The sequence below is a fragment of the Drosophila persimilis genome, unplaced genomic scaffold, assembly GCF_003286085.1.
Source record: "Drosophila persimilis strain 14011-0111.01,24,50 unplaced genomic scaffold, DperRS2 tig00000000-arrow-pilon, whole genome shotgun sequence".
In the NCBI taxonomy this organism is placed as follows: domain Eukaryota; kingdom Metazoa; phylum Arthropoda; class Insecta; order Diptera; family Drosophilidae; genus Drosophila; species Drosophila persimilis.
This window is the reverse complement of record NW_020825288.1, coordinates 11,177,528-11,199,000: the sequence shown is the minus strand read 5'-3', so window position 1 is coordinate 11,199,000 and position 21,473 is coordinate 11,177,528. Positions and strand designations below refer to the sequence as shown.

The following is a 21,473-nucleotide window of genomic DNA, read 5'->3' as shown; positions in this document are numbered from 1 at the left end:
AGATGAGAAAAAGGCACTCACACAAACACACGGAAACACGGATACAGAAGCACTCACACAATGGCAGGCAGTAAAAACCTGCGGCAGGCCATTGTGAGGCATAAACAAAAGATGTGCAGCAGATGGAAGGGCGGAGCGAAGCAGCTGTATCGGCCAGAATAACAAAATACCGCAGACAAAAACCGAAAGCTGTTGGAGCGTGCAAAAGGTGAAGTGAGGCCCCCGCCCTGTCCCCAGCTTCAGTCCAAGTCCCCAACTCGGGCTTAGGCCGGGAAAACTACAAGTACAAGTGAGTAGTTTTACTGGGGATTGGCCTTTAGAAATGTGGCAAAGTAAAATTTATAGCTTGGAAATTAATAACAAAGGGCACACAATGAAACAGCAGCAGCAGCAATGGGATGGTGTGGGAAAGAGGATGAGAGAATGGCCGCCCTCACCGATGCGGTGACTAATAACGTTCCGCACTATGAAGTGTATTAGACAACAGTGCGTATGATGAATGCTATCGAAAGAGTCTCGAAACAAAGGCGAATAATTGTGTGCGAAATGGGTAGCGAAAAAAGAGACTGATAGACCAGGAACAAAGAGAACGAAAGCAAACCATATTGTATTATTATTGGATGGTCGGATAACCCAAAGCGAAATAGTCTTTCTTTCTTTCTTTTTATCTCTTCCCTTTGCATGCCCTTTGTTGAGCAACAATGAGAAACACCTGAATGGTGGTTTCCATATAGAATATGGATGCATAACTTAGATTAAAGTAGAATCCAACGGCTTCTGAAATATCAGGTGGAAGGTTCAATCAAAGTGATAGAGATAATATGCAGTTGTTAACACGAAATTGCTCCGATTAAAAAATCAATTTTCATTTCTGTTTAATATCGCTGTAAACGATAATTATCCAGTAATGTGGATAATTGCTGTGAACTTTCAGTAAAAACAAATAGATGTTGTCCTATATAAGCGCAAACCTTTGACGTATCCTTCAGTTACGAGTAGTCCACCATGAGCAGTCCTGTGGCAGTGAATCCAGCCAAACGCTTTCGGCAGCTAACCAAAAACATTAACATCTGGACCAATCTTTTGGGGGTTGATGTTTTGGCCCCTAAAGTAAAGTTCAATTACCGCACCTGGACCACAACCTTTGCAATTGTCAACTACACAGGCTTCACAATCTTTTCGATGGTCGACAATGGCGGCGACTGGCGAGTGAGCCTGAAAGCCAGTCTGATGATGGGAGGCCTGTTCCATGGTTTGGGAAAGTTCTTAACTTGTCTGCTGAAGCAGCGGACCATGAAGAGACTCACCTTTTTTGCCTGCAACGTATATGAAGAGTACGAGGGAAAGTCAGATGTACATTATCGAACGCTGGACATGAACATCGATCGATTGCTGGGCTTAATGCGAGGCATACGCAACGGGTACATGGCCACGTTTTTGCTAATGACGATCCTTCCTATGGCAATGCTCCTGTATGATGGCACTCGGGTCACTGTGATGCAGTACCAAATCCCTGGCCTGCCGCTGGAGAACAACGCCTGCTACTCAATCACCTATCTCATTCAGTTGGTGACTATCGGTGTCGCCGGCTGCGGTTTCTATGCCGGCGACCTGTTTGTCCTTCTTGGTCTCTCTCAAATCTTTGCGTTTGCGGACATTTTACAGCTCAAGGTTGACGACCTTAACGCTGCTCTGGACCGCAAGACCGAGGCCAGAGCTCTGGTTAGTCTGGGTGCCACCATAACAGGAGAGGAGAGGCGACAGGAGCTGCTTTTAGATGTGATCAAGTGGCATCAGCTATTCACGAAGTAGGCAGAGAACATAAATAATTACAGGCTTACAGATTGCTCTTATATACTTTTTCCAGCTACTGCCACACTGTGAATGAACTCTACCATGATCTGATTGCCACTCAGGTGCTGTCGATGGCCGTGGCGGTGATGCTCAGCTTCTGCATCATACTGACTAGTTTTCACATGCCATCGGCAATATATTTTTTGGTGTCAGCCTACAGCATGTCTGTCTATTGCGTTTTGGGCACCAAAATTGAATTCGCAGTCAGTTTTAGCATATCTAGATGTATCTATCCTCTATCCTATATCCTTCATATTTCACAGTACGACCAGGTCTACGAGAGCATCTGCAGTGTGTCCTGGCAGGAGCTGAGCTGCGACCAGCGCAAACTATTGGGGCCGATGCTGCGGGAGGCACAGAATCCGCAAAGTATTAAACTTCTTGGCATCCTGCCGCTGTCCGTGAGAACCGCTCTGCAGGCAAGTCTGTGACAAGCCATCGAGAGTGCGACTAATGCAATTTGTTTGCAGATAATAAAACTCATTTACAGCCTGTCCATGATGATGATGCAGAATCGCACATAGAAAGCACCTCATTCCTATGCTCCGTATATTAGAGCACTTTTTATGAAATTAACAGATGGGGATATAGATCTAGGCAATGGAGAGCTTTAACTAGTTCTCTAGGGGATTGGGGGTAGCAAGAAAAAAAGCATAATGATTTCCATTGAAAAAGAGCTGGAAAAACAGAGGCGTTCTGTACGTTAATCCGAGTTTGAAAAACTTTCAGATTCAATTTTTTGTAGCTGTTATTGGAACCATGATGAACCCGTCTTCAGCCTGCCAGGATTCCGGTCGTAAGGTCCCCCGTCTGCACATTAACCTTGGCCACTAATTACCAAACGCTGAATTCCTGAATTTATGGAATTGAGTTTATACTCGTTGAGCCTCCGACTGGATTGCATTAATTGTGCGTCTCATTAACAGGGGAGTTCTTATGCACAAAACATTTAATATATTTCGCATATACGCATAAAAATTTAATTTATTTTTGAAATGGTCCTGGTCTGCATCTTCTTGTTTGGCTTTCGCCAGCAGACATTAATAGCCCCGACCAGGCCATGATTAATGCACATTTTATAAATGTGGTTGGGACGCTACGCTGCTGGGAAAAAAAGAATAATCATTATTGTAACGTTATAATAATGCAGTAGTAATCAAGTGTGCTGTTCTTTTTGCTGTTATTGCTCCTGTCCAATGAACATTAAAACTGAAATGATTTTAATAAAATCAACAGTCAGAAGGTCAGCAACAGCAGCAGGAAAAGGAAAGCAGGAAAGCATGAAGCAGGAGTAGGAGAGCAGGAGCAGTGCGAGAGCAACAGTTTGGTCAACGCACTCAACGACCTTTCGGATGTGAAACGAAACGCAATAAGCGGGAAATTTACGAGCGTTTCACATTCCATAATTTACTTATTTTCCATGCGCTATTTAATTATGCTAAATAATGGGAGCAAGCGGGTTGAGTTTTTGTTTACTCATTTAGCAGCACTGAAAGCCAAAACCATTCAAAAGTTCAGCAACATTTAATTGCTATTGGTAAAAATATTTCCATAATTCTATGGCGAACTGTCCCAAAAGAACCAGCAAACAGATCAACATAATCTGAGGTCATCAGGGGTTCCAAAAAACCCATCACTTTTTGGTGTATTAAATTCCAATTTCAAGGCCGATTTCTTTACGGAATGAGCATGGGTTTCCGCTTTTATTTAGCACGAAATTCAACAAAAAAATCCCACTATCCGTTATAAATTCATCACAGATATATGTCTCGAAAATACAAAGCGGTTTTTCGTAGCAGTCCGGATTAACTTGAGTATTAAACTATGGGTGGATTTCCATACTTAATTGCTGGTATCCATACCTAATTTTAATGTGTGTAAAATGTGACTTTGATTATTTAAATATGCCGTCAACTGTACAATAGGTTAGGTTATGTCGGTAGCCGGGGAGGGGGGAAACCTCCCACAGCTCACTGGGACCTACTAATTGTTGCCGCATGGGCGTATGCCTCTTCTCACTGCCTAGACCGTGCAGAGCAAACTATTGCAGATAGGGTAGTCCCATCCGGAGGCTTGGACAAGATTTGGCCAAGATCCCGGGCTTGGTTTGGAAGCGGAAACGTCCCGGTTCGCCCCTCCCTAAGTGTTATTGATACCTGGAAAGGCGTAACTGTACAATAATTAATCCGAAAGCCAGCGACCAGTGACTCGTTGATACTTATACTCATACTGTTAGGGAGACAGCAGCCGTAGAGCAGACTAAGTATGCAACTGCTTGGCGTAACGCCGTTCTCCGTGAGAACCACTCCGACAAGCCGGCGACAGTCCAGTCGCATCCCATCCTGTTGCAGCTTCAGGTGGCACGACTAATGCAATTTTTTGCTTGTTGGCTCGCAGATAACAAAACTCATTTACAGCCTGTCCAAGGCACTGATGCGGACCCGCACCGTGGCGGCAAGCACTCTACGCTCTTAACGTCAAAGCACTTAGTGTCAATTGCAGCGGCAACACCAACAGCAGTACATTTTCTAATTCTTGTTTTGAATCATATTTAGAGACATGCCAGTTGTAAATGAGACTTAGGATAGCAAGCGGAAGGCGAGTAGAAGGCATCGTCAGCTGGCAAATAAAATAAATTAGTTGCAGTTGAAAGGTGGCTCAGACACAAAAGTCAACACGCAACGCGCGATGGAACCGCAAACAAACGCCAGCTGTTGGGCACAGATAAAATGGCGAGCAAACAAGCCAAAGGAGGAGGGACCAGCGTCGCTAGACGGGAGATGGCCAGGATGGCCCAAGGAAGAAGGTAGACGAATAGACGGTGGAGGGAACGGGAACGGGACCGGGACAGGGGCCGGGACCTATGGCAAATCAGCTGCCAACGCAGTGCAGCTTACTGGCAAATATTAAAATGCGAATTTTTATGCTCGCTGACACTTGCGCCCCATTCTCCATCCCGGCCCCAGCTCCATCGCTACCGTCTACTTCTTGAAACATAATTCTCACTATGCGGGAAATGGGGGACGGCCTTGGTGGCTCCTGCCACTGCCTGGCGTATCCTTTGCCAGCATTTTCCTGCCGCGTGCGCACATAAATTAGCTGCCAAGCTAAGAAATGTTTGCGGGCAGCAAAGGTTCTCTCGTCCCCCAGTACCCCCACAACCATTGTTGTCCCAACGCCCACTGCGGTTTGTTGCGCTCTGTTTATGCGGGTGGCAGGACTGCGCCGGGTGCATTAAACCAATAAATCAGCGAGCCACTGAAAAAAACATAGTAGTGTTGTCAGGCACTCGTTGGGACGCCATCGTCGCCCGCTGCATATTTAATCAATATGGAGAGCACAAAACAGGAATTAATCTTGCCGCTTTTTGAGCGCCGCACATTTTTGCCCTACACGTTGGACACAACGGCCACGCCAAGGCCCACGCCCGCGCCCGCCTTAACCACACGGAAAAAAGGCATTTTTAATTTAGAGAAATTCTTGCGGCCATAAAAAGCATGTCGGGCAAATCAATTAAATTTAAATTGTATCCCATTAGAGCCACATTAAATGAGTTAAGTCATTTGGGGCCCGTAACCGCGTTCCGTGTCTTAGCCTTCTTTTATGCGGCTTTGAAAAGGGTACAAATGAATTCATTTTATTTTTTGACGCACATAACTGCGCCTGCCCGACCGTCCCATCCCATCACCATTCCCATTCCCATTCCCGTCCGTACCATCCCCATCTACTGCTGGACGCAATTAAAATGCCCACGAGTTACTAATTTGCCATGAAACGGCGGGTGGCGGTCCCAAGCCCAAGCCCGAGCACTGGCCCTGCCCCTGTCCCTGGTCCCGAGGCGGTTCGGCTGAATCCCGATTTAAAAATGTTGCCGAAATTTAAGAGTTGATGGCTATTAATTTATATTATGCATGATTTGTGGAGCATTTTTCTGATGGGACAATCGCTTTAGGCACCCAGACTGGGTCCGGCTATCGGTTCACAGAATTGCCCTCTGCCCTCTGCCTTCTGCATTCTGCGGTAAATTCCATTTTGTATGGGCTTGGGATTGTGCCGTAACTAGAGATGTTTATGCAAATGAATGAAATATTTGGTCGAGGGCAGTGCCAAGGCTTCAACAAAACTTTAAATGCTGAAATAATTGCAGTGATTAAGTTATAATGAATACTAGAGAAATGTATTCAAATACTAATCAGACTATGGCTCCTATACCTCCGACTCTTTTCCAAATTTCTGTCTTCATCGAACACATGACTTGGGCATAAATAAATTAGGCAATCGCATGTCCTCATGTGAATGGGGGCGTGCCCGCTGCCATCATTTATTAGCAACGCCCAGTATCGTACGGGCTGTCGCTCGAGATTTGTAGCGACAAGAACAGCTACTGGAACGACGACATTACCAGAAAATCTTTTTTCTCATCTGCTGGCTACTACTGCAAGCTAATTTCTGCTGATGTCTGCCCGAAACTTCGCGCTGGCCAAGTAATTATCGGGAAGACGAAATGATAGTCAGCCCTACAGCCCCACACTTGGTCCACAGCTACAGCTAAGGAAAGTCGAAGCGTTAATGCTGCGTGTCGAAAGCAAACTTTGATGGCTTAATCACTTTGACGGGAGCGAGGAGGGCAAGGCGAGCTATGGGGAGCGCTTGCTCCAGTTTTCGCCATCAGCTTGTTATTTGCTTTGGGGGGATTTTAAAGTGCACGTGTTTACCAGACAGGGTCTTAAGATGCGACTTCAAAAAACATGTCTCCGTGCGGATGCATTTGGGGAGGCGACTCGTGCCCCGAGTGCACGGTACAGTCAAAGTCATAAAACCATTTAATTATATTAAACTTTTAATTGCGTAGACAGCTAAGAAACATCCCACCACACACACACACACACACACACACACACACACACACACACATAACCAAAACATACACTCACCTAAAAGCAACTCGCAGCATATGCAGGGTGGAAAAAGGTGGCACCGTGGCAAGGGGGCTAGGAGGCAGCCCAGGAGTCGCAGCGCCACACTTAACCAGGGCAAGTTGCTGGTGCTGCTTCTTGGCGTGTCTTGCTACTATGTAAATGCAATAATAAAGTTATTAAAAGTGTCATAACAACTCAAGTTGAAATAGCAGAAAGTTTTCACCAGTTTCTTGCTTAATGGAGCAGGGGCTCGGTTCCCGCCGCACCACCGCACCGCACCGCACCGCACTCTCTTGATGATGAGGGTAGTAGCCCAAGAGGAAAAAATGTCTATAAAGAATCGAATAACGAAGACGACCCGCAGCTCCGTGGCCAGGCAATTGATGTTTAATTGATCAATTAGTTGGTCCCTGCACAAAGCCCACCCACAAAACGCACCACCCACACTCGCCTACTCGTACTCGTACTTGCCCCTATGTGTAGGATATGTCTGTTTGGATGCTGTATTGGAATTGCCCACATCAAAGCGGCATATAAGTATATTGACGCTCATCAATCAAATTGATTTATGCCAACAAATCATTCATGAGCAATTTCCCAAAGTGATTATCTCTCCACGAGACGAGAGGAGAGACGACCGGAGACGGGCGGGGCCTGCTGCCATGGCCAACCAGGACCATTGCCCCATGGCAAACGCAAAAGGCATGTTAACTGACAGCCAGAAGGACATTTGGAAAGACATACATACATAGTCGACGGAAACGGTAACTGGGAATGAGACTGAGACAGAGACATAGAGAGACTGAGGCACACAGTCAGAGCTTCACTGCCAGTGCCATTGCCAGTGCCATTGCCATCGCCAGTGACTGACTGATTGACGCTTGACTGTCTTCATCACAAGCAATTTGGCCAGCAAACACACCCATCCACAGAGGACCAAATCCAGGGCATAGAGATGCTCTGCCGAGATTGCGTGCGCTTCTTTCCCGTCTGCCGTGCTCCTGTGCAGAGCTTCACAGACAGTTAATAAAGCTCAACTAACAGCGACGACAGCCACGCCTTAGCCCTCGCCCTCGCCTCCAACCAAACGGATAGACATAGCCACTTGGCATTATTTATTCGCTATTGGTTCCGACCAGGCGGGGGATCGGCTTGTATCATATTAGCTGAAGTTGCTTATAGCAAGCAATCAAATAAATTTTCACGGCAAACGATCAAACGCCAGCCATGGCTGGACTAGGTTCGCACACATTTTTCACTCTTATGTCGAAAAGGAAGAGAAGGATGTTAGCTTTGCCTAAAGCATTTGATTGATTTGGTGATAAATTGACGAGGTGGGTGGCAACTGAAGCCCTGAACAGATTGCTGGCAGATTGCAGTCATGTGAGTGGGACAGTCGGAAGACCTGCGACTAATTGCTGCCTCGAAGTGACTCAAAGGTCAAGGAGGTCTCACATATACACACACACGAGCATATACACAGCGCAGAGAAAACCGAGCAGACAATGCCTAATGCGGTATGCGCACAAAAGTATGCTACAAAAATAAATATGAAGAATTTTGTGCTTTATGACTGCGACAAGACGTAATTTTCAAGGCTTCACACGAGCGCACGAGAGCAGGCAAGGCATAAAAACGAGAAGCTGACAGCGGGAAGGGGATACGACAGCTGGTAGCCCATGATTAATGTTAGCAATTATCTGGCACAAGTGTCAAAAATATTTAAATCAATTGTGAGGCGAGGAAAATGCCATGCCGAACAAAGAGCGAGCGAGACAAGTCAGCAGACAGCAACAAGACGAGACACGACAAGACAACACAATTCGCGCAAATTGAGCATGATGAAGAGGCGAAGAGGCAGAACGAAGAAGGTGGCTGTTGTTGCTGTTGTTGCAGATGCTTGTTGTCAATGCCAAAGATGCCGTTTCCTTTTAACTGACTCGTGTGCGTGCCGCGGGGTCTGAAACTTAAAGAAGTGCCCCGAGGACGACACAAAATGTAAAAATGAAGAGAGAGCAATGACAGCAGCGACGTGTCAAAAACATATCATTCATTTATTTTCTATTATAATCACCCACACGGATCATCGAAGATGCTGACGACGCGACTGCTGCCTCAAACACCCTTTTTTCCCCCTGTCAACAATTGCATTATGTTGGGATATCATTTATCATTGCAGGAACAAAACCAACCAACCAGCCAGCCAGACAGCCCGCCAGCCCAGGCAAGTCAAGTGAACTCAGTTGACTTCGATTGCATATGCCCGGGACAGAGACAGAGACAGGGACAGAAACAAGGACAGTGCCCGGAACCATCGCGTACAAAAAGCCCTTTAAATGGGGCTTGTTTTTGCGAGCTTTAAGTCTGTTGTCAAAAGAAATTAGTAAATAAAAACAAAGCACGCCTCGGAGCACATATTAAATTACTCCAGGACCAGCACCAAGAGCAAAAGCAGCAGCATCTAGCAGGGCGAGGGCTGTACAATTATGAGATGAGATAGAGGGAAACACATCCCGCTCGCTCGTTTTGTATGCGGCACACACGGCGTATATGTAACAATGGACTAAAAGTTGCGTGAAACGTTTTAACAAAGATTAATGCCTGCGACGGCTGATGATTTTTTGAAGATTAATTATGCGATGATGAGGCCGAAGACAATGACAGCACACCAACAGCAGCGGGAGGCGACAACAGGCAAGCGCTTGTGGAGTCGTGCGCCAGAGCCAGAAGCCGGAAGTTGCAGGCTTGTTAAAGGATTACGAAATTTGTGAGCACGCGCCTGTCGAGCATGTGAGAGCGTAAGTCTGTCTCGTTTATATAGTTATTCGTTATGAATGCCAACAAAACAGAGCTAACATAATTATGAGAGCAACCCAACAAGCATGAGGAACAAATTCCACAATTCAAACAAAATTCATTATAATATATTCATTAATTTGAAAAATGTTGGAAATTTAAATCATTCGCTTGCCTTTTCTCTCAAAGATAACTCATCGTCGATATGGTTGAACCTTTAAAGAGGCTTTCATTTTCCAGATTTTAATTGCCACAACCATAACTTTTCATATTAAACGCGCCGACAATTTATCTATGGATCGCAGCGCAGGCATGACCACGCTTAAATATAGCATGAGCATGAGTATGAGGCAAATTCAGATTCAGTTTCAGGTAGGAGCAGCAGCAGGCTGACAGGAGGCGAAGTGGTAGCCAATTCGCGTGGTTTATGGCCAGCCAGAAGTTTAACGACAGAATTGCAGTGGCAACGAAGCCAATGCATTGGCACTGGTCATGTATTCAGAGTCCTCGCGACTCGTCTGCTGCTCGCGTCTGCTGTTTAATTTATCAGACAAGGCAAACTGTTGCACATGGCTGGCAAACTTTTCACTCTGTACTCTGTACATCACTGACCGCCATATGTGGAGTCTCTGGAGCTGTGCCTGGTCCAGCCTGGTCACTGGATTTACTGTTCTGCTGCTGCTGTGATTGTGGGAATGCATTTAAATGCATTTAAGTTGCTTAATTTTTATGGCCAAGGCAAGCAGTTGGGGCACCAGAGTGGGGCTCCAGAAGCAGGCTGCGTGTCCACCTACTGGCTCCACGCTGACAAAAAAGCTTTTAACAATTAAAATTAAAAAGTTCAGCATTTATACAACACAAAAAGCAGCAGGCCAACAAAAAATGAGCGAGTGCAGAGCAAATGCCAAGCGTGGCATAATCAAATTCTATGTGCGCATGCATAAAAGTTGCACCGCACTCCACCACACACACTCTCACTCGTAGACTCCCGGGGCGCTTCTGATGTCTGACTGTTGCATTGTGTGCACTCATTTGTGGTCATAAAGCATAAAACGCATAAAGTGGCGTTACGATTTTATGGTGCACCCAAGTCACAGTCGAGCCTCCCTCTCTCTCTTCCAAACAAAATAAAAATAGCGAAGACATTGAGGACAATGAATCGACAACTAATTACCCTGTACGGTTTTGGTCTCCTGGTCTCCCAACTGCCAATTTCTCAACTGCGGCATGTTATGCCAAGCAATTGGCATGCCCCGAAACAAATATTCTGCCACTGCTGCCAGAACCAGCTCTTGCCACTTCTGACACGGCCGCTGTTGCTGTGGACGCTGGTGATGATGATGATGTCTGTCTCGGTTCCTGGTCTGTGCCTGTGACCATCAAGCGACAATGTAAATTTGGTGTTGAGCTTTTTAATTGTGAATATTGCAGCCATGGAACCATTGAGAGAGAGAGAGGGACGAGCTCGCTCACACGCGAAATGAACGCAGACCGCACACCAAAATTACAACTGTAGTGCAGCCTCCCGACTGCTGGGACAAAGTTATAAATAATATAAAAAAGGTACAAAGATAAAACCCAATTCGAAGGCAGCGCCAAAAGTGTAAAGTAGTCGGCAAATAAATTGCATGACAGTGGGCCAGGAAACGATGTCGCCAAGGGGGTTCCCGTCGGTGGAGTGGAGGCTAGTATGGGACTTGGGACGGGGCCCAGGACCAGTCCGCTGCTTTTAATGCAAATGCAGCACAAAACGGCGCTGGCCAAAAGTGCAAAATTGTGCATTTTAATTAAGGTGACGGTGACCGTTCCAGCCAGCCAGCCAGCCAGCCAGCCACCCAGCAGCCGAATAGAAGTAGAAGTAGAAGCCGCCAAAGAGCAACTGCTCTTCTAGTTAGCGTTGGAATTTGCATTTAGTTGCTGCAAACACACACGCACACACGCGCAGGGAGACATAATTTACAGCTCTTTTAATTAGCTGCATGCCAAGTTTTTATGAGAATTTACGCGTGCTCTTAAAGCGGCATATTGTTTGGGGCAAAGAAGCAAGTAGAATGAAGCAAGAGCGAGTAGCATGGAGCAAGCGGCAAGCGGCAAGCAAAACGCTTCGAGCCATTCACATGCATGAACACAAAGACGGAAATAACAATTGCAAATGGAAATGTGCATAAGTGCCAGGCGCCAAACGAGTGAGAGACCGACGGGCTGACTGACTGACTGACAGATAAAGAGACTGGCCTGGGCCGGCCTGGCCTGGCGAGATGCAGCTTCCAGTAACTTTGAGCTCTTTGAACGCACCACCCACATGCACATTCCACTCTCTTTCTTCACACTGCTCTCCCATCGCCATCGCCATCCCCATCGCCATCCCCATCGCCAGCAGCAGCCAAAAGTGCAAGTGACTAAAATGCAAATGCACGAGTATCTGTGTGTGCAATTGTCTGCACGTCCGCTCCTCTATCTCCCTTCGTATGTGTGTGTGTGTGTGTGTGTGTGTGTGTGTGCAACTGTTAAAATGCAAAGCGATGCTGCTGCTGCTGCTGCTGCTGTCGCTGGGGGCCAGCGCATGCAATAAAATGTTTTACATCCTGTTTATTTTAGTTAAATACTCGAAATTATGTGTTTGCCTAAGTGTATTTGTTAACACAATGCCAAAAGCTCCTCGCTCGCTCTCCACACACTGCACTCAGCCCCATGCCACATAACAGCCAGGACGCACACCCACTCGTTGGAGTACCAGAGAGCATGCATGTCGAGAGTGTGTGTTTTGAGTGCATGTAAGCGTAACAATTCAATTTTCAACATTTTAAATAGCGCTCGACATGAGTACAGCCATTGGCCAGCCATTTTTTGTGAGCTCTAATGATGTTCTTTTTGACGTAGATAATGAACGAGAGTGGGCCGAGTGAAGAGGTCAGCGAAAAAGTTCAGATCGTCTCTTCCCTACCAATTCAAGCTATTTTGTGATGTTTGCATGTGGCTGAATCTGAATCCCCGCGGAGGCTCTTAAGGAGTTCTCTCAAAGAGCTCCTGGAATAAGTGCCACCAACCATTCGAATCCACTTGCCCAACTGCCTGCCTCAAAGCTTACATCAAATGCAAATTTCCGGACCGGATTTGCTGCTCCACGCACTTTACCTTTGTCTACGACAAAAACACGCGAGCACACACACACACACGCACTCACACAAACCATCCAAAAAAGGGGGAACCGTAAAGACGATGCCATTTCTCTGTTTTGGACATGTGCAAAACGGGCATTTAACTTCCTAGGCGCGAGGACACTCTCCTCAAAGGGAGGCGCACATGTCGCTCCTCAAACATGCCCTCTAACCCATTTGTTAAATGTAGCGGAATGCTTTGTTTCGAGTTGTGTTTAGTTAAGTTTCTAGTTTTCAGTTTTCAGTATTCAGTTTTAGGCAACATTTGGACTAATGACTGCACACACGCTATAGACCCGTGCCGAGCGCTTTAACTAAAATGTATTTGTGTCTTTTTAAGAGCTCTCTCGCGCGTTGCCTGGGCCTCCACAATGGCGGAACGTGTTGAACATGGCGGCACACAAGAGTGGGCAACACATATTTTTCCGCTCGGCAAAAGAAAATGCACAAAATACGATTTCAATGCCTTTCACGAATGCAAATGTGTGTTTGCGTGTGTATGTAAAATATACGTAAAGAAATAAAATAAATTCACACGCAACTGTCAATGGTTGCGTACTTCAGCAACACCCTTCGTCCCGCCCTCGACCCTTATTGAAGGAGGGTTCGCCATGCCACACTGCCCCAAGCGTCTTCTCTCATTGGGCGACGGCGCCCTCGTCCTGTCCTCGCCGGCAGCTTGACTGTTGGGTCTTGGGTAATATTTTATGCAAATTGCAAGTTAAGTGTGAAAATAGTAGTGATTGGTTTAATTCAGCAATGTCAACCAAATGGACCGATTGGTGGGCAGTGGGCGTTGGCATGGCCATGGGTGGGTGGGTGCTGTTGGGTGGTAGTGGAAGAAGCGCAAAAAACGAAGTTGAGAATCTGCAGAAACAGCAGAAAATCAGCCAAACTGGAGAATGCCGAACACAGAATACTAAAATGACAATTTTCAAACGAAGCACCCACCCAACGGGCAAAAACGAGGCCTTGAATTCGATTCTTTGTTTGATCAGGCCTTAAATGCACTTGCAGGGATCGATGAAAAGCAAAAATTATATATTGTTAACCATTTTAAGATTTGCCAGCTATAAACTGTTTGTATTTCAATTAATTTTTTAAAGAAAATTTCGAGTACACCGTGAAACTCTTACCCTTTAAGAGGAAAAACTCGACAGTAACTTAAAGAAGAAAATCCCAATGGCAATCGATTATTCCACATCATTGACAAAGTTCTTATGCTCCATGAAAAGAGCATTCGAAAGGCAAACGAAATAAAAGCAATGCAGATTTTCATTGTCATGTAGCAAAGTCACTCGGGCCCCGAAAGAGCAATGTGAGAAGAGCAAACAGGGTGACAGTGGGAGGGGGGGTAATGGGAACGGTCGATGGACAAGAGCGAAAGCAAAAACCAACGGCAATTTCAGGAGCATTTAGGGCAGTCGCCGTCGCCGGTCTGCAGTCCTTTTTGTTTTTTATAAAATTTGTAGCAGTCTTTTTATGCTCGAACTTCGACTACTAGTGCGCTTAACCATTTAGCTGATGTAACAACCCAGGGCAAGGAGGAGCCAACCACTCAGCCAGTCAGCCAGCCGGGACCGCCGCATTGACCGCCGACTACAGCACCAGCAGCACCAGCAGCACCAGCAGCACCACCACCATTCACCCCACTGTCGTCAGACACCGTTGAGCTCCAGTTGGAGCAGAGCCCTGCTCCGGAATGTCCTTGTCAGCATTTTGCACAGTGAAATTTTTCGGTAAAATCTATTTTTCATCTTGGATTATGTGAATACATGAATAGGAAGAAAGAAGAGTGCCAAGTTTTATTGTGACAGTTGAAGTTCGTTCGTTTCACTGCTGCTTCCTTTTCCTTTTATAGGGCTGAAGCTGATGCTGATGCTGAAGAGTCCGCCAGCTGTGTAGTCCGACGCGTTCACATTAATCAAATATCCGCATTATTAATTGACGCTGATAATGTTTTCGAGTGCAAAATGCTGCTCACGTGACCTCAACATGGCGCTCGTTGCACTCCTCCATTGTGGAGCGGTATGCGGAACTCTGCCACAGTGATGGGGAGTTTCATTTCCCTCGGTCCGGAGTGCGAGTGCTTCTGCTCTCATTCGCCTTTTGAATGGCAACCCGGATTGTCCCAACACGATTCGAGCTTCATTAGAGCCATGTTCTACAAATGCCTGCCCGCATGGTATGCCTATGTCATCTCTTCTGACAAAAGTATGCCATAAAGTATGCAATGCCCCTGGACGCATTCCTCTGTGTGCGCTTGCTCTCTCTCTCTGTGCGTGTGTGTGTGCACCTGCCTGCAATCGTAATTTCAATAAAAGTTGTTACGTGCACGTTGAAATTTTAATTGAAAGCACCAACACACACAAACACACCGTCACATTGCGCGCTTGTGTCCTCGTCCTCGTCCGCGTCCTCGTGCGTCAGCTGCACGGCGACGACGACCCTCATCAGTTGGGGCCCAGAACAAAACAGCAGCGGGCAAAACGAGGATGACATTTCAAATGCGTTGTGGCTAAGGAGATTATATTGCATCTGGTCTGATGAGAAAAAAAATATGCCACACATGTGACTGTTTGCATACACACAACACCCATCAGTGTGGGACGAGTATCAGTGAAAGACAGCTAGTTGGCAAGGTGTGTTCAGTGCTTAAAATTAACTACAAGTTAGCAGTAATGTCAGGAGCATTCAATTGAGAGCTCACATGTCTGCTCCTTGGGTAAAACATCAACAATTGTCAGAATCAGTCTCTTCCCTTACTATTTATTATTTTTACCTTTTGGTTTTAGTATTCATTTGTCTGTCTGAGGGGACATTTTTCTATTCGATATGAATGACTAGCAAAAATCGCTGCAACTCTGCAGAAGAACTGCATGGAGCGAGGCAAAGTGTCGACCGACCGCAAAGTAAGTCGTTAAAACAAAGAACCCTATCGGCTTACAGAAACTCTGCTGCAGCACCAACAGCAGCAGCAGCAGCATCAGTCCCAGACTGGAAAACATGTTCGTTTTTGGCCACTGCCAATTGCAAGTTTTGCATGTAAAGCACCAAAAGTTTATGCTAAACTTTTACCATTTTCCATAGATTCTTTTCGTTGGTTCTCTTTTTGTTTTTGACTGAATTTTAATTCCCCTAAAGTATGTAAATGTTACCGACAGCAACTATCGAACGACACCGATGTCGTTAGATTTTATGCGAAGGGTCGGATCCCCACAGACTGAGATCTTATACCCCCTTCCAGATAAATCTGCATAGAAAGCTAGTTAAACACAGCAAATTATGGCACGACTGAAGATTGGACAAGGACCTGCGTAAACAAGCAAGGGCATCGCTTACAACGGAGCACGACATGACACAGGACACGAATCGAGACAAGGCCCGTCCGGCATTTTAGCTATTTATCGAACACTCGATTCCATGCAGTGTTTAGCCAATATCATCAGTTGATGAAGACGAATTTCAAGAGCGACAGCACTAAGCATCAACAAATATTTGTCAACCAGCCCTTTGTGCTCCAGGTTGAACATTGGACCGTGGACATTGCACCATCACACTCCGAAGAATCTGCTGTCCCCACAATGTCCATAAAAATCAATATGTTCCTTACAATTGATGACTTAATCAACATGCAAAAAAAATTAATACGAAACTTGACCAACATGCAAGAGGGAAACTTTGCAAATTATGCAAATGCACTTGTCTGGATCGATGTCGATGGACTGCCATTTCCAAGGGGAGACCCTTCTGAGTGTGCTTAATGGCGCAACACGAGCTGCTCAGTGGGCCGAGCACATAATTCTCGCATCTGCCGATGCCACTGCCACTGCCGGTACCGCTTTCGCTGCTGTAGAGGTCTGAGAGTTGTGGCCAGGACTACGCCCTACGTTTTCGGGTGGTTCATCAAAGTTAGTTCGAACACAAATGAAAGTTTTTGTGCCGCAGCCATGAAAGATGCATGGCGTCTGGCCGTGGCCCACCGAACCACTACCTGCCTAGTCGGTCTGCCTGGCTCCTGCCACTGACAAGCTCTTTTTGGGCCATAGCTTTGTAAAGTCAACAAGCCAAAAATTCTTAGTACGGAAATGGCGATGAGAGAAGCCGGGATATGCTACTGGGCTGGAGCTGGGACTGGGCTGAATGCGGCAAATGCAAAAGCAAAGTTTCACCTAAACTCTTTTGTGGCTTCCATGCTATCTATAGGTGTACTGGGACGTGTCGCGACGAAAATGTCTTCTTTTTTCCGGAGATATGGTCTGGGTTGACTTCCCTCCTGCTTCACCCGTATTTGGGATCCCTTGGGCAAATGTTGCAAACATGTCTCCTAAGCAATTGTACCAACTTTTTGGACTCGCCTGGAGGCGGCCCGTGGAACTTTACTTTGCTGTGGTTTGTCTGTCCGACCGTCTGGCTCGGAGACGAACGGCAGCTCGTAAATTTCAAAAATTTTAAAACAACAGCAACAACAAGTATTTTTCACGCGCTGACCAAAATTATTTTAAATCACCTGCTGCCCCGCATTTATCATTAGAGCCAGCCAGGCAGCCAGCAGCCAGCAGCGCCACATTCCAGTAGATACCCATTCCATCGGATGGCTATTCCCCCACCAAGTCAGGCCAGAGCTGCTGGCTCCCTAACGACCGCAGAAAGTCTTCAGCCCAACTCCCAGGGCGACTACAACGAGAGCAAGATTTGCGAAAGAGCACTTTATTTTGGCCAAGCCATTGCCACGCCTCTTGCCACTCTTGCTCCTTCCTTGCCAATGCCCAACACCCACTCATAATGTTCGCTGCTAGTGCTATTGCCGCTTCTGATGTTATTTTGCCATTTTCGCGCTTGGTCGGGGAAAAACTGTTTTGTTATCACAGTGATAAATGGAAAATTATTTTGAATCGAGCAACTACTTAAAAGAATTCCCAAAGGTTGTAATAAATTTTGGCACACACACAAGCACACATACAAAGCCACATGCATGTGGCCAGGAAGGACATAAGTGAACGAGGAAGGACATCTTGGTAAGGACGAATCCAGCTTGAGCTCGGTGGCTGCCTGGCTGGCTTGGTAATGTCGTCCCAGATAAAAAGGTGATTGACGAAGCGAAAGCAAAAGTCATGGCCAAAATTCCACTTAGCAATGCAGTTGTCGTTGACTGAGAAAGAAAGGGGAGAAGGGGAAATAGCCAGGGCGAGAAATCCGTTCTGGCATGCACTTAATCCGTATTGGGAGTTGGAGATGCTGAGGGTTTTACTCTTAGAAGACAATCAACCCTGAATAGATTCACAAGCGAAAGATTTCCTGCGAGTTGCAGTCCTTGCATACTTGGAGTATCCTTGGACTAAGGGGCAATCACCGATCTGAGTGAAAAGTACAAAAGCACACAGACAAGATGAGCAGACTGAACGAGCGAGCAGTTAACAACATCTATTTTTATTTCATTAGGTACAAAAATAGCCCGCAAGGCGAAGCCGAAGGCGTCTCCGCCATCAAAACAAAGCGCAGCACTCTGAAGCAAGGTGAGCTCATAGCCGCGGAAGGAGATGGTGATAGAGAGGGGAGGGGACTGCGACTGCGACTGGGACTGGGACTGGGAGTGGGACTATGTCTTGCCACAAGAAGAAACCGTTCTCTGCTTCTCAATTAGGTTAGCTTAATTTAAATTTGGTTCGAGTGCTTGCCGAGTGCTTGGCTAGGACATTAGCAGCAAATATTAGCAAATGCTTAAAGTTCTCCTTAATTGCGAATAGTTCCGGTAAGTTATTACAAATTAGCCATGGCAAGCACTTATTAAATAAAGCAAATAACTCCAGGCAGTATGCAGTAATCCGGAATTAAAATGTCTATAGCCAAAGCCATAGAAGACAGATCACATCATCACATTATCTTCTAAATAAACTTCGAGAAGTTAAACATACTTCCACATTGCCTAACAAAAGACATACTATACTAATATATTCCTTATTTTTACCATACAGCAGCGAAAACTTGATCGATGGACTTGAACGACGATGATAATGTCGTACAGCCGCATGATGCGCGGATCATACGCCTTCCCAATGATCCATCAATGGTGGCAGTGCATGAGCTTTACAAGACTTCGGTGAATACCCTGCGCCTTCAGAGTGAACAGAATCGGGAGGTCTTCCCCGAGGCCTTCATAGAAGGTTCGTTGGATACTTTGGCCAACCTGTGCGTGAAGGCGTTGGCCAAACGGGGTATCAGGAACGCTCCACAAATTGTGGCGGAGAGACCAGAATTGATGCGAGTTCTTTACGATGCACTGGACGTGGAATTGCCGCTGAGTGATTGCTACTTTATCGATGACCAGCGCTACTGGCAACGTGTTGTGTTCGCCAAGTGCCCAGACAAGAAGCTGCGCAGGAAGAGCTGGCACGAGTACGATTGGAGAGCCAAAGGTCTGAGTCTCAAGTACGTGGAGCTGGTGGAGAGCTGCCCAGCAGCGTTCTGGCCAGAGACGCAGATGGCCGAGCTGGCTGCTTTGATCCAAGAATATGTGACAGCCATACACATAAAGAGACTGCAGGCGCTGCCGGACACGGTGTTCGCCAAGTACGATCTGAGCGAGGGGGAAATAGATGTTTCCTCGGAGTCCTCAGAGGAGGAACCTATATCCAGCGACGAACCTGATACGGATGAGGATATGGGCGAGGACGAGGGTGAAGAGGAGGAAGAAGTCCTGGAGAAGCCTGTGCGAAAGCCCGTTGTCCGTGCAAGTGAAACTGAGCCAAAGAAGGACTCCTCTGCAGTCTTGGAGAAACCTGTCTTACAGCAGACCCCCCGTACAAGTGAAACTGAGCACAAGACAGACTCCTCTGTTGCAATTGATTCTAAGAGAAAGACGGCCTTTTTGGGAAACATAAAACCAGCATCATCAGCATCGCCGTCAACATCTCAGGAGAGCTTTGACGAGACTGCAGAGCGGCGCAAAGCGCGTCATTTCCGCAACGCAGCACGCCAACAGCTGCGGGATTTGGCTGCCGAGAAATATGCCAAACACCTAGAGCGTCGCCTTAAAAGAGAGAAGATGCTAGAAGAGTTCAGGCGCACAGTTGAGCAAACAAAGAAAAAGAAAAAAAAAAAGGCAATAAAGGGTGTCTTCGACATTCCCGTCGAGCCGGAGCCATCCGATCACGAAGACCAAAAAACCGACATGCGCAACAGGGGACTGTTGTTGCGCCACCATAAGCGATTCAACTATCCCACGGAGCTGTGTCACCACATTGATCTGGGCTTTGTGCGCTTCTTTGAGAACCTGACCTCGTTCACATTGGAGTTCCTGGGCACACCGGACACCAATCACGAACATTTTAAGAGTTACCAATTGAAATTCTCATACGACGACATGACGCACCTGGCCAAGGGTTTGTTGCACCTAAAGCAGCTCCAGATCTTTCGACTGCGCAACAGTCTCATGGACAGCAAACATCTAGGCATTCTGGCTCGTGCTCTTCGGTTCATGGACTCGCTGGAAGAGATCGACTTCGGGTACGACCAAATGCAGGATGACTGCAGTAATGCCCTGCAAATAATGATGGATCGCACAACGATGTTCAAGACATTACAGCTGGAATACAACCGTCTTGGCGTGGATAGCATGGATGTGATCGGCATGGCTCTGGCGCATCACAAAGTTGAAGATGATTTCCTGGAGTACCTAGGGCTGGCCCACAATCCCCTCTGCGACAATGCCCTGGGAAAACTCTTTCACTGGATCCATGGCACCGGCCACGTGCATTCCCTCAACATTAATGGCATAGATGGGAGAACAAGCATGGCGTCTATTGGTAGAGTCATTGGGATCCTGCTGCGTAGCCATAATCCTCTGCGTCGCCTGGAAATGGCGGCGATACCCCTTGGTCCCGCAGTAGGACTAGCCCTCATACGAGCCCTAGAGCAAAACAGAAAGATTCTATATTTCGACTGTCGCGAATGCGATCTAGACTCGGACCAAGAATTCCAAGTGGACATCATAGTGCGACGCAACAATTACTGGGTAAAAAACCCGCCCATCGACGAGATATGTGATCTGATTAAAAATCGAAAGCATCCTTTAATCGAAAATGTGCAGAGCGATTATAGGAAATACAAGGAGTGCCTCATTTCTAGACCTTCATTGCCCAGAAGCAGGATTTCGTCCATCAAAGAGGTGGTCGAGGAAAAGGAAGAGGAGGAGTACGACATCTGGGCCATACTGGGCATAACAACCCGCCAAACTACTAGAATAGAGATTGAATCCAGCGAAACCTCCGAGGTATTAGAGGAGCCCTTCGTCTATGAACCCAACAAATTTAATTTGGATCAATTTCGCGAACTTGTCGATTTGCCAGGACCATCCAATCGTTTTTTCTATTTTAAGAAAAACAGAATGAAGTAATGAAGGATTTTTTAACATAAAACTCTTAAATTTGGTTACCTTTGTGGCATTAAACAATATAAAATACTTCTCCCATCCGCCTCTTTATCTACTGGGGCATCCTATCTACCCGAGTAGCGTTCCTGCCACAATCTCAAGGGCTTGGAATGTCGTTCGACCTAACGGTCACTTTAAACCTTTGCCATAAAGTGCAGCGCTGGCGTAAACTGAAATCTAATTAAGTCGCTGCCACACCCACACTCCGTGGCCACACCTCATTTGAAGGTCGTTTTAGAGCAGCGTAGAGTGCCCAGCGACGGAGACGGAGGCGGAGACTGCCGCTGCAAGTGCAACAAAGTTGAGCTGTTTGCA

General features: G+C 46.5%; 2 protein-coding genes across 2 annotated transcripts; both read left to right on the top strand.

Moving 5' to 3' along the window:
- Nucleotides 1-1,005: 1,005 nt before the first annotated feature.
- Nucleotides 1,006-2,539, top strand: LOC6587848 (putative odorant receptor 83c). Its single transcript, XM_002013241.2, has 4 exons — nt 1,006-1,808; nt 1,868-2,057; nt 2,118-2,273; nt 2,325-2,539. Exons 1-4 carry the CDS (start codon nt 1,006-1,008, stop codon nt 2,376-2,378), a joined length of 1,203 nt encoding a protein of 400 aa, XP_002013277.1. The 3' UTR covers nt 2,379-2,539.
- Nucleotides 2,540-18,719: 16,180 nt separating this feature from the next.
- Nucleotides 18,720-21,122, top strand: LOC6587834. Its single transcript, XM_002013240.1, has one exon. The coding sequence runs from the start codon at nt 18,720-18,722 to the stop codon at nt 21,120-21,122; it is 2,403 nt and encodes an 800-aa protein (XP_002013276.1).
- Nucleotides 21,123-21,473: the final 351 nt, after the last annotated feature.